The sequence below is a fragment of the Artemia sp. Qi Xiang Cuo genome, unplaced genomic scaffold (assembly GCF_049724085.1).
Source record: "Artemia sp. Qi Xiang Cuo unplaced genomic scaffold, ASM4972408v1 HiC_scaffold_22, whole genome shotgun sequence".
In the NCBI taxonomy this organism is placed as follows: domain Eukaryota; kingdom Metazoa; phylum Arthropoda; class Branchiopoda; order Anostraca; family Artemiidae; genus Artemia; species Artemia sp. Qi Xiang Cuo.
Window position 1 is genome coordinate 3,528,250 of NW_028297431.1, and position 12,354 is coordinate 3,540,603.

General features: G+C 36.7%; 1 protein-coding gene across 1 annotated transcript in view; it reads left to right on the plus strand.

Moving 5' to 3' along the window:
• Window positions 1-12,354, plus strand: part of LOC148939060 (putative RNA-binding protein 19) — an 89,377-nt gene that overhangs the window by 45,098 nt on the left and 31,925 nt on the right. The window contains exon 3 of the mRNA XM_089107355.1: window positions 7,654-7,842. Coding sequence (XP_088963481.1) covers window positions 7,654-7,842 — 189 coding nt within the window. The remainder of the gene's footprint in view (window positions 1-7,653; window positions 7,843-12,354) is intronic.

The following is a 12,354-nucleotide window of genomic DNA, read 5'->3' on the forward strand; positions in this document are numbered from 1 at the left end:
TTATTTAGAAAATAATTTACATGAATTTGAAAAGAGCCTGATACCTCTTAAAAATGCTGTAGAATCGATACGAAAGGTACACCGTTCGAATTGTCATTGTCTAAGACCTATGTAAAACAATTACAGCCCCAATTTGAACAACAATGAAATAAATTTTTTTCATGGGTTAGCACTGACTGGTTAGCAGTAATTGATTCTGAGAGAACGTTAACGACGCTTCATAATTTTTTTCCATGACGTTAATGACAGGTTTATCTTGTACACAAAAATATCATTGAACTGATACAAGGATTAGAAAGCCCTAAATATCATAAAGATTCACAGGTAGACCAGCAATTTTCTGTTCTTTCTAAAGAACAATTTTCCTTAAGAACATTTTTTTTCTTAAAAACAAAAATTTCCTAAGAAATTTTGGAAGTGAAGTCGAAGGAACTGAATCCTAGTTTCATACCGCACGGCTTTATGTTGGAAGTAAGTTTGAAAGCATGGAAAAAAAAATCTGACAAGAATTTGGTAAAAAGATATATTTGTGTCACTGTCTTTTCTATTCTTTTTGTGGGGGAAACTGGATGCTTTTTCTTCTTCCTTTTCCGCCAGTATTTGTTCGATCTATCTCCTGCAAATCTGTCAATCGCAGCCTGTCTGGGAACTTTGGCTCTGCTTGTAGTAGTGACTTTTTTTCTGGTTATGCTTATGGACCCTGGCACAGTTACAAAAGCACAAACTGGTGCTGATGAAGTGGATGGTGAACCTCCTTTTAAAACAATCGATTTAAATGGTGTCGCCGTTCAAGTAAAATGGTGTCGCAAATGTAGCTTTTACAGGCCTCCAAGATGCTCTCATTGCAGTGTTTGTAATAAATGTGTTGATACACTGGATCACCACTGTAAGATCTTAAACAAGTGTATTGGACGACGAAACTATCGGATTTTTGTCTTATTTCTTTCGTCATTGGCAATATATATGACGACATGTTTTAGTTTTTGCTTACTATATGCTCTCAATCACCTAGAAGATTTCATTGAAGTGACGATGATAGTATCTATAGGTTTAATAGGGATTATAGTGGTTCAAGTTATACCCCTGTATTCATTCTTGGGATTTCATATATTCCTTGTAGTCACAGGAAGAACATCACATGAGCACTTGACCGGAAAGTATAGGAATCGAGTAAACCCCTTTGATAAAGGATGCTGGAAGAATTGCTCTTCTTTTTTCAGTCGTGGTTACCGAACTGTTGTAGTGCCCAGACGTTTTGCAGAATCATCCACAGCAACCCTGTTTACCATGGACAGACAAGAATGATTTAAAAGAAAAGCGAACACCAGGGCCATCTATTACCTATAGATGTCCCTCCCAGTTAGCTGCATATAGACTACCCACTTCATCGATATTCTCATAGGCACGTTTCAGAGTTTCCGCCATTTTGCAGGCAAATATAATGTGCCTGCTACCTTTTTGTATACTGGGTGATTTAAAACTTGGAGCTAGACGTTTTCGTCTATTGCAAGTTCCGAGTGTCAAATCCTTCATTGTTTTATCATTAGCATCATCATTAATGAAAACGGATTTGGATGTGATTGTCAAAATTGATTTGAAGTCTTCTTTTTCTTCTTTGAAAAGGAAGTCATCTGAAGACTTCTTTCTTCTTTGAATCATGAACATATCCAAGTTGCAGTTGTGAGCGTCAACATCTATTTGTATAAGCTTTGGAAAATCCGGATCTTTGAACAATCAGGAAAGCTGATTTTAATGTGTCTAACTGAGGTGGATGTCGCGTCAGCAAAATTGCTCAGAATAGAAAAAAAAATAAAGTCAATATAAACAAAATATTAAAAATTGAACAAAAATATGTAAAGCAACAGGAAACAAAAGGGGAGAAAGGATAAGACGGGGAAGTAACAAGTAATAAGTGAAAAATTATGGGAGCGAAAAACGTAGAAGCTTTTGTCACAGATGCCGTTGATGATATACGTCGGTGAAATTGTTCGAATTCCCAAATAGACGAAACGCGAAGTTTGACGGTGATGTCAGAAAAGATCGGAGAAAATGAACTGAAAACGGGTGCTAGTCAAGGTGTATGTCGAGACGCACTAGCTTTAACTTTTGATAGACCATACAAACTGCAGTCACTACAGTAACTGGTAGTTTGAAAGCAGTTTTCTCGAATTTTTTTTTGTGAGGGGGGGGGGGGCTAGTGTGAGATCAGGATTGGACGTGCACGTAGGGGGTTTTCGAAAGATGTAAACAAAAAAACCTGCAAATTTGGTGCCAGGATAACAAATGTGTGAGAGCTGAAAACCCGAGCTGCTGAATTATGCGAACAGAGGGAGGTAGCGTCGTGCTCTATTTGTGAAAGCCAAAGGCCCCAAGCAGCTGATTCTAGCAAGTGAAGCAAGCGGAGATATGTGACAAGAACAGCATTTGTGCTGCCCGTGCAAAAATTGATTTTCCTCGTTGTTCAAGGTGGGGGGCCGTAACTTTTCTGAATGGGGTTTTCAATCTTCAGACTTAGAATCTTGCTTTAAAGCCGAAGATTCGGCTTTAAAGCAAGATTATAAGTCTGAAGATTTTACTTCAGCCCTTTCAAAACATATTTTAAATTTTCCAGACCATTTATTTTGTTCGAGAATGTCTCTTTGATTTCTAGGGATCGGGGTTTAAAGCCAAATTTTCGTGAAACTCTTGAAATAAAAAAAAATCTTATTTAAGAATATTGCTTTGAATCGGCATACAGATGAATTTGGGCTGAACTCTATCTATGATAATCTATTAAAATCTGACAGAGTAAAGTTCAATTCATCCAATGTAGTTGACCTCTGTCCAAATGTTATACCCATGTTATACCCAAATACTATGGGTTGAACTTCGTTCTTTACTAGATTGCAGCGATCGCTGCCACCTTGATATATTTATAGTGGTCCACCTTGATATCGCTGCCACCTTGATATATTCATGATATATTTTATAGTGGCAGCGATCGCTGCCACAATTGTTATATTTGCATGTCGAAAACTTCGTTGAATTTTTATACCGATAGTTTTCAGGCTGAGTTTTCGTCATCTTGGTTGCAATGGTAGCTGCAGACTAGTAGGATGAACCACGACCCATAGTAACCAAGAATAAAAAACGTATTTAAAATAATAAGTAAAAAAAGCCCTGGAAAAGCTATAACATCAAATCTAAAATTTTAGCTTAGTGACATGCCAGAAGTCTCAAATTGGGTTACATGATTAAAGTAGAGGCTATTATAATAATTCAGTTAAGCACCGGATTTGTAATTGAAAAAACGACAACGTTCCACAGAACTGTGTTCTCGTAAAAAACAAGAAAATCATATAAATGCCACAAAAGTCAATACAAATACATCATCATAAGCTTTCTATTGAATAATTAAACATATCTTGGTAACGAACTGTAAGTAAGGAGCAACTCGGCCCAATAGTAACCAAAACTCTAAAAAAAGGAATTTTGATAACAATAGAATTGGCTTTGTTAGCGTCAATAGAATTGGCTTTTTATGCTGATTCCAAATATATAAAATTCATTAAGTTTAGTATTACCCATCGAAAGCTACGAGCCTGAGAACATTTGCTTGAATTTCGAAAAAGCGGGGAAAACCCCCAAAAAATTCAAGTGATCTTTATGAAAATCCATCATCTTCAGATTTCATCCATTAAATTCAGTATATCTGAGTCCCCTAAGCGGTTTCAAGCTCTTATAAAAAAAAAAAAAAAAAAAAAATGTGGAATATTATATTTTTTGCTCAAGAAAGATCATGGATGCGTGTTTATTTGTTTGTTTTTTCCCCCTGGGTTTTTGTATCGAACCAATAGTCCTAGAAGGTAGGGAGAGGACTCATTTGAACGGAAATTTAAACTTCCTTTGCCGTTTTTAAGTGACTGAAAAGATTGGAAAGCGCCTAGGAAAGGAAGTTTCTGGGAAGAATTTTCCTGGGGAATTTTACATAGGGGTTGTGGGGTTTAATGGTATGATTTGAAAAACTGTCAGAAATTAATAAAAAAACTGTGTTTTCAGTTGAAAGTAAGAAGCAACATTAAAACTTTAAACGGACATAAATAATGTCGTCTATGAGGGGGCTGCCCCTTCCTCATCTCTTGATTTTTCCGGTAAAGTTTGACTTTTCAGCCTAATTCTATAAGAACAACTTCTGAAATACAAGAGCAGTTGAACTTGAATGAGAATTGTTTTTAAAAATAGAGAGACAAATCTCAAAATGAAGAAAACAAACAGGACCACGGCCAGTAGAAGGAAAAGACAAACTAAAACAGTAGATGCTAAGAAGCAAAGATAAAATCTAAAATAACCTAAAATTAAACAAATCTAAAAGCGAGAAAAAAACAGAGCACCACAGAATATAAATATAATTTCTTCAGTGAGAAAACTGAAGCGACTGGATAAAAATCAAAGAAAATGAAATTGATTACTTTGTTGCTACATAATCCTTTTGTTAGCTTCAACTGCTGCAATTCTCCTTGGTCTTATATTTAACCTAGTCCCCTAGTGATTTCGTAAAACCTTATTACCCTCATTAGCCATTAGAATGTTATAAATCAAGGCAATATTTAAATTACCTGTATCTCTATTTTGGACAGATTAGCAAGAATATGTATTTTTTTTTCAATGGCTTCTCTAGCCCAGTGTCCGAGTGTGGCAAGCCTTTATCGTTAGAAATGGCTGTGGCATCATCAAATTGTACGTAATAATCAGGGCGGTAAAAACTTACTAAATTTTAGAGCATTGTCTACTGAGTTACGATGCTCAATAAATCGTTCAATAAGCTGTTGGTGGGTTCGGCCACTGTAAAACCTTCCACAAGAACAAAAAATATTATAAACACCACTCAAGACCGTATCGAGGGGGAGGGGAGGGAGTTTGACCACCACCCCCCCCCCCCCGAAATCTTTGTCTGACTCGTAAAAACGTAACAAAAATTGATAAAACAAATTTATTATGCGTTATTTGAGTTTTTTGAGCCCCCCCCCCCGAAATAAAGCATTGTGTAAAACACCCCCCGAAAATAAATCTTGAATACGGCCCTGACACTACTACCCAAATTGCCACGAGTCCGATCCTTCCCATAGTTTTTTTTTTTACCTAGACCAGGTACATAGGGTAAAGAAATATAATTTTTTGTCAGATTCAATTCAGAAGACTGTGAAACTGATTTTATTATTATATTTAATGTGTTTATTTTCTATTAATTCGTTTATGATAACCACTACAAAATAAGATCTTTTAAATACAGTAATTCTGAATCAAGATATTCCTGGGAAAAAATTCTAATAACCCTGTCAACTAAAGCGGCGTTTACATGCGTGTCTAGCTAGAATCCCATGTCCAGACATGTGTCTGGCCATAACATCAATGTCTAGACAACTACTGCTCACAAGTAAAATTCGGTGCTTGGCTAGGCAAGCTACAGCTAAGCATCCAGTTCTAGACTCTATAGTCTAGGATTTTCGATTACAGTCAATCAGAACATGTCAGGTTCAACTATTTTCATCATGTATGTTTACATTTTGAAACTGAAATTTAATTTTTGTTTTCTCATTAATTTTTTTTTCATTTTAGGCAAATATGCAACACCAGACATAATAGTGAAGCACACTAAGGCAATTGTCTGACTTGTCTCATCCATTATCTTGTGACAGTAAAAATAGGGACTACAGTTTGGGAAGTTTTGCCCGCATAAGGTCTCTTGATTGGCTAAAAATGACAACTGTAGTCTATTGGAAGCTATATTTGTAGTTTTAGCTAAGCACTGAATTCTTTTTCTGAACGGTAATTTCCTAGACATTGATTTCTGGCCAGGTACGTGTCTAGACATGAGATTCTAGCTAGACACGCATTTGAACGCCGCTGAATGAAATCATTACTCCTCTTTTCACTGAAACTGGGTGGCACGAGTGAAAATTTTGATATCTGGCGCTATTTGTATGTTTTCTATATGTTGAGAAAAAGAAAATGGTTATCTTTTTTAATTAACAAAATATCAAGAAATGGTAGCCTGTTATTTTCTTCAAACTCAACTGTAAATTTAATGTTTTTATCAAAGCTATTTAAATGTCCAAGAAAAAGATTTAAGGACTCAAATCCGTGCTTTTAAATACAAACAACCCCATCCATGAATCTACCCCAAAACAAGGGGGAAGTCTAAAACTGAATAGCGGACGTTTCAAATTAATCAATGAAAAGGTTTGCCAACAGAGGACTCCCATCGGTAACACCTGTTTATAACAATCTCCTCTAAAACGGAATTCAAAAGAATATTCGTTAATCGACGCAACTAATCTCATTATAACATCACATCCACGCTAGACAATTTTACATCCTGTAACAAATCGAAATGTTTTTGTATTTTATTCTTTAATATATATTCGCACATTTTAACATTACAGTTGGAAACGCGGAAATAACATCAAAACTACAGAGGATTGAATTCTCCTCTAATGTAAAGCTATTTAATTTTTAGTGAGATCAGCGGAATTTTTCAAGTAAGATTTTTGAGTTCCTAAGAGTGGAAGGAACGCCACTGACGACCATTCTCCTAGTTTTGGAGATAAGTGACTGAAAAGTTGATATAATGGGGTGAAGTGGGACACCATTCTTATGAATTTGGAGTAAACCATAGATTGTGGGTGCAGGAAAACCTCTTGGGTGTAACTCATTGTAAAATTGTGGGTTATGTGTAAATTCTTTTTCTATGCTTCTAATTTAATTCTTATTGTCTTTACGTATGTGTCAGTGGGGTCAAAATCAGTTTTTTTTTTACAAGTGGTGCTGTCAGAAATAATGGCTTTCATTTTCTGTTTGTAATCACAATTTTCCATGATTGAAATTGTATTACCTTTATCAGCTCTAGTGATAATGAAGCCTTTATCCTTTTTTAATTGTGAAAGTATTTTGATGTCGTGGCTTTGTCATGGCTTGCCAGTTCGGCTTTAGATCTTTCAGAAGTATATTCAAAAAACTTTAAGACTTTAGCGTAAAGAGCGAGAAATGACGAAGGGGCAGTGCCCCCCCCCTCACATACAGAATAATTTCTGATCGCCTTGAGTTTTAATATTGCTCCAAGGCCGTATCCAGGGGGGGGGGGGGGTAACCCGGTTTGAACCCCCCCCCCCCCGAAATTTTTGACCGAGTCGAAAATAAGTCGAAAATTAGTAAAACCTAGGTAAAAATCAGTAAAATTAGTCGAAAACTGAGTCAAAAATTAGTAACACCCCCCCGAAAAAGTAAAAAATTAGTAAAACCTCCCCCCCCCCCGAAAAAAATCCTGGATCCGCCCATGTATTGCTCCTTACTTTCATTTTTTTATTTAATACAAACTGCAATACAAATTGACATCCTCATTTACTGCAAATTATTTGGTCAACGAGAGATCAAAATATTTTATATACTAATTGTAATATACTGATTTGGAAAATTACTGAATACAAAGTATTCCTCTATGTATTGTGTTCGTTGTTATTGATGTTTACTTGCGAATTGGAGGCGGAAGTACTTAGCTTTTCTGAAAATTACGGATATGCTCAAGATTTTGTTTTGAATCATTTTTAATTATTAAGTTACTTTTAAGGATTATTAAGAATTTTCCAACAACACTTTCATTTTTCTGTCGTTATACAGGAACAGTAACAGAAGTCCATTTGCCGATCGATAAATACACGAGAAAAGTTAAAGGTTTTGCCACTGTTTCATTTCTACTACCAGAGCAAGCGGTGGCAGCGTATTCTGCTTTAGATGGTACAATCTTCCAAGGAAGGATGCTCCATCTATTGCCAGCCAAGGCCAAAGAAGAAAAGAGCGATAATGGAGGTAGGTCAACGATATTCGATCGCATGTTGTTGTTGTTTAATTTTTGTATTCAGTCCATTATGTACTTTTATCCATTTCTTTTATTTATTGTTTTTGTTACTGCATCTTAACGAATGATTGTTTTTTGACATAATTATGTACTTCGTTGTTTTATTGTTGTTGTTTTTTTTCTCGTTCCCCTTTTTTTTCTTGTCCTTCTGTTTGATTTCAGTGATATTATTTAATGTTGTGTTTAGTCTCTCACTCTCACAGGCTAAAGAGCCTTTGTGGGGGTCTAAAGCTTTGTATTTTTTTTTAAGTTTTCTTTAAATAAATTGATTGATTGATTGATGAAGTATCCTAACTTGGGGTAAAGCTGCAGCATAAGGACTAGTCCTTCCTTTCAATTGGTTAGAAAGAAACTCCCCGATAATAGAAAAAAACTGTGGTTGAAAATTTCCCTTTTCGCTTTTTCTGACCCCCTCTTCTCCAAAGAAAAGGCTCCCTATATATTTGGCTAGGTTTGCCTGTGTCTCAGGGAAACTTTTTACTAAATTTGTATACTGTTCTTAAACAAACTACCGAGTTTTAAAACTAAATATACGGGTATATACCTGCAAATTGTTCTTAATTAAATGAAATAAAAATAAACAATGTACTCTTAAGAGCAGGCTTGTCACCTGGTGAAAAAAAAAATCACAAAATTTTTGTGATTTCAATAATCTAGTGATTTACGTGCTGATTTAGTTATTTTTTTGTTTAGGCAATATTAAAAAATCACTAGAAATAGTGATAAATCACTAGGAGTGGCAACCCTGCTTAAGAGTCCTTTTATGGATACTGCATGTATCCTCAATCCCATCCTCCAGAGACGTTGCTGAAGCAAACTCAGTCCATGGCGGCATGAATTGCATTCGTAAAAAATGATTTTGCTATCTGTACAAATGTTAACTTAAATGTAAGATTAATCAACAATCTACAGTATAGTCTGCGTTAACTTGATTAATATCAACGTTGATTTGCATTGCAAGCTCATTAAGTTAATCCCGACTATGTGTATCAATCTAGCAGCTTTCCAATGAGCGCTAGAACCGTTGTCTCAAGTAGCTTTCATGAGTTGACGCTCGAGAGTTTCTCCCTGACGCCCTAACACAGATCGGCTAATTTATTGTTTGGTCTGATTTTGAGCAAAAGCTGGTCGATGTCGATCTAACATCCTTCAGTATTTTATGCTACAATCCAAGAAATTTGAAACTGTAAGATTATGCCATATATAAACTATGAACAGATAAGAATTGAAGAAACAAGTGAAGAAACAGAAACAAGAAACAAATGCAGAGTTGTATATTTTGGGGATCTCATTTCATTCTCATCTCATTCTCATCTCATTCTCATTCAGTCATTCTATTAATACTAAAAAAAAGCTATTACAGACGTAAAACGGTTACTAAGCGCAAGAAGCTTGGCTTGTAGTGGGCCATGTAAAAGAATGTCTGAGTTGGTTTTATTCTGTCGCTCGAGGAAACCGAATTCTTGCCCGATTATAGTTGAAATCGATAGAAAAAAAGTAAACAAATATTATAAGTTGGAAATTTAGTTGAAGAGTTCAGCTTGATGTTCACAAGTATGTTGATCATAGTAAGTAGGTTGTTCATAGTAATGTTGGTCACAGTAAGTAGGTTGCTCACAAGTATGGCGGTCATTTTTAAATTGGAACTCGCAAGTATTGCTATTTAGGACCAGTGCGTTTATGCGCAGTAAATACGCATGCATGTTAGAATTTAGAATATGTTAGAGGTTTGAGGTGTTAGAGGTTAGAGGTTTTTTGGAGGCGCTAGAATTTGTGCCAGAAGTGGTAAATTCAAAACAAAAGGGTCACTAAATGCTCTTTGATTGGATGGAAGTCATCACGTGACACCAATTCAATTCAATCAATTTATTCAAAAGAAACGCAGAAAAACATACAGAACTTTAGACCCCCACAAAGGCTCTTTGGTCTGTGAGAGTGGGAGACTAAACATAACATAAATTAATACCACAAAAAAAAAAAAAAAAATAAAATTAAAAAAAAAAAAAAAATTATAAAGAAACCCAACAACAGCAAAACACAAGATTCATTTCGTAGTTCAGAATTTAAAAGATGTAATTGTTTGAAGAAGTTAGGGAGGAGTCCGTGAAAATACTAAAAAATGAAACACGAGGAAAGAACGATGTATGTAGATTGACCATCCAATAAATTCATGCTGAGCTAGTCTGTCACCTCAGACACTAATGAAGTGCTCAGTTATATATTTTGAAAACAGGGAAGGTAAAAGAAGAGAATGTCGATAGCCATACTGTTGGACAATAGTATGTATAAGGTTGAATGAGAGAGTGAAAGAGGATCTTTATTATTGAACCAAAGAAGCAATGACGAAGCTTCCGAAGAACTGGAAGCTTCGGAAGATAGGTTCACTTTTAACCAATCAGAGGTCTTTTCTACTGACGTAAAGTTATTGAAAGGGAAAATGCCTTTAGTCAAAGCGTCACTGACAGCCGATGAAAATTGGAAGGGAAAATGATATTTTATGCCCTTAGGCATAGCGTCACTGACAGCTGATGAAAACCCCTTTGCCGAGTAAGACCAGAATTTCATGCCCCTATGAGTTCGGATTTGACACTTCTGGTACCGTTTATAATACCCGCCACACATGCACGCGTATATTGACAGTGTGCAAGCCAACTAGGAAAGTGATATTTTGTGCCTTTAGTCATAGCGTCACTGACAGCCGATGAAAACCACTTAGCCGAGTAAAACTAGAATTTTACGGTCCTATTGGTTTGGATTTGACTCTTCTGGTACTTTTTATAATAACCGCCACCCATGCAAGCGTGTATTGACAGTGTGCAAGCCCACTAGGAAAGTGATATTTTGTGCCTTTAGTCATAGCGTCACTGACCGCCGATGAAAACCACTTTACCGAGTAAAACTAGAATTTTACGGTCCTATTAGTTCGGGTTTGACACTTCTGATACCGTTTATAATACCCGCCACACATGCACGCGTGTATTGACAGTGTGCAAGCCAACTAGGAAAGTGATATTTTATGCCTTTAATCATAGCGTCACTGACAGCTGATGAAAACCACTTTGCCGAGTAAAACCAGAATTTCATGCCCCTATTAGTTCGGGTTTGACACTTCTGATACCGTTTATAATACCCGCCACTCATGCACGCGTGTATTGACAGTGTGCAAGCCAACTAGGAAAGTGATATTTTATGCCTTTAATCATAGCGTCACTGACAGCTGATGAAAACCACTTTGCCGAGTAAAACCAGAATTTTATGCCCCTATTAGTTCGAGTTTGGCACTTCTGATACCGTTTATAATACCCGCATGCACACATGCACGCGTGTATTGACAGTCTGCAAGCCCACTAGTCCAAGATACTTGAGTGTATGCAAATGAGGTTTATGGACTTTTGCCACCGAATAAAATATTGATGATACACATCTTAAAAAGAATACCAATAGTACATTCTATTGGTATTGTATATTCGATAGTTTATCCTTCAAATAGTAAGTTTTTATTTATTTATATTGTTACAGAAAAGGGAGCTTTTAATAAATCTGCCGACCGGAAAAATGATTTAGTTTTTATATTCTCTGAACCGGAGCAAGAGTCAAGCGAATATTCACCCATGTGAAGTCATTTTTTTTCGTCGAAACAGTCAAGTTTCGCCGAAGTGAAACCTGACTGTTATCAGAAACTAACTGGTTGATCACCATAGAAGCAAATGTTCTACTACACTGGTGTTTAATTGAGTATGGTTTGCTCTGATTTTGAAGCTCAGTCTTTCTGTTCAGTGTTTTCGAAATTTGGACCCGATTCAAAATTTTTTGATGCAGAAAAATTTTTGGTCTGCGAGTTCCTTCGCTTCAGCAATCGCTAATTTTTTTTTTTTACTATTATTCATCTACTCAGGAATTTCTGCCATTATTTATTGTTTACTGTTTACTATATAATTTACTATCCTATGTCTTTGGGACGAGCATTCATATCCTCGTCTGCACACGAGGTGTAGCAAATCCTGTGGCTTGGGGTGGGGGTTAGTGGTGAGACTCTCCGAGTGCAGCCATCGCTACACATGAGGTGCAGCAAATCCTTAGGCTCTTGGTAGCGGCGTGTGGAGAGACTTAGCAAGTGCATAAAGAGCTTCACACGAGTCTCAGCCACTCTATCGGCTGGGCTGGTGGGTGTTAGTGATGAGACTGCAAGTGCAACCACCACTACACACGAGATGTGGCAAATCCTTTGGCTTTGGTGGGGGTTAGTGGTGAGACTCTCCGAGCGCAGCCATCGCTACACATGAGGTGCAGCAAATGTTTAGGCTCTTGGTAGCGGCTAGTGTTGAGACTTTGCAAGTGCAGCAATCGCTACACACGAGGTGCAGCAAATCTTTAGGCTTGTCTGGTGGGTGTTAGTGATGAGTCTGCACGAGCTACCACCACGCCACTAGCTATGTGGCAAATCCTTGGGCTGTGGTGGGGGT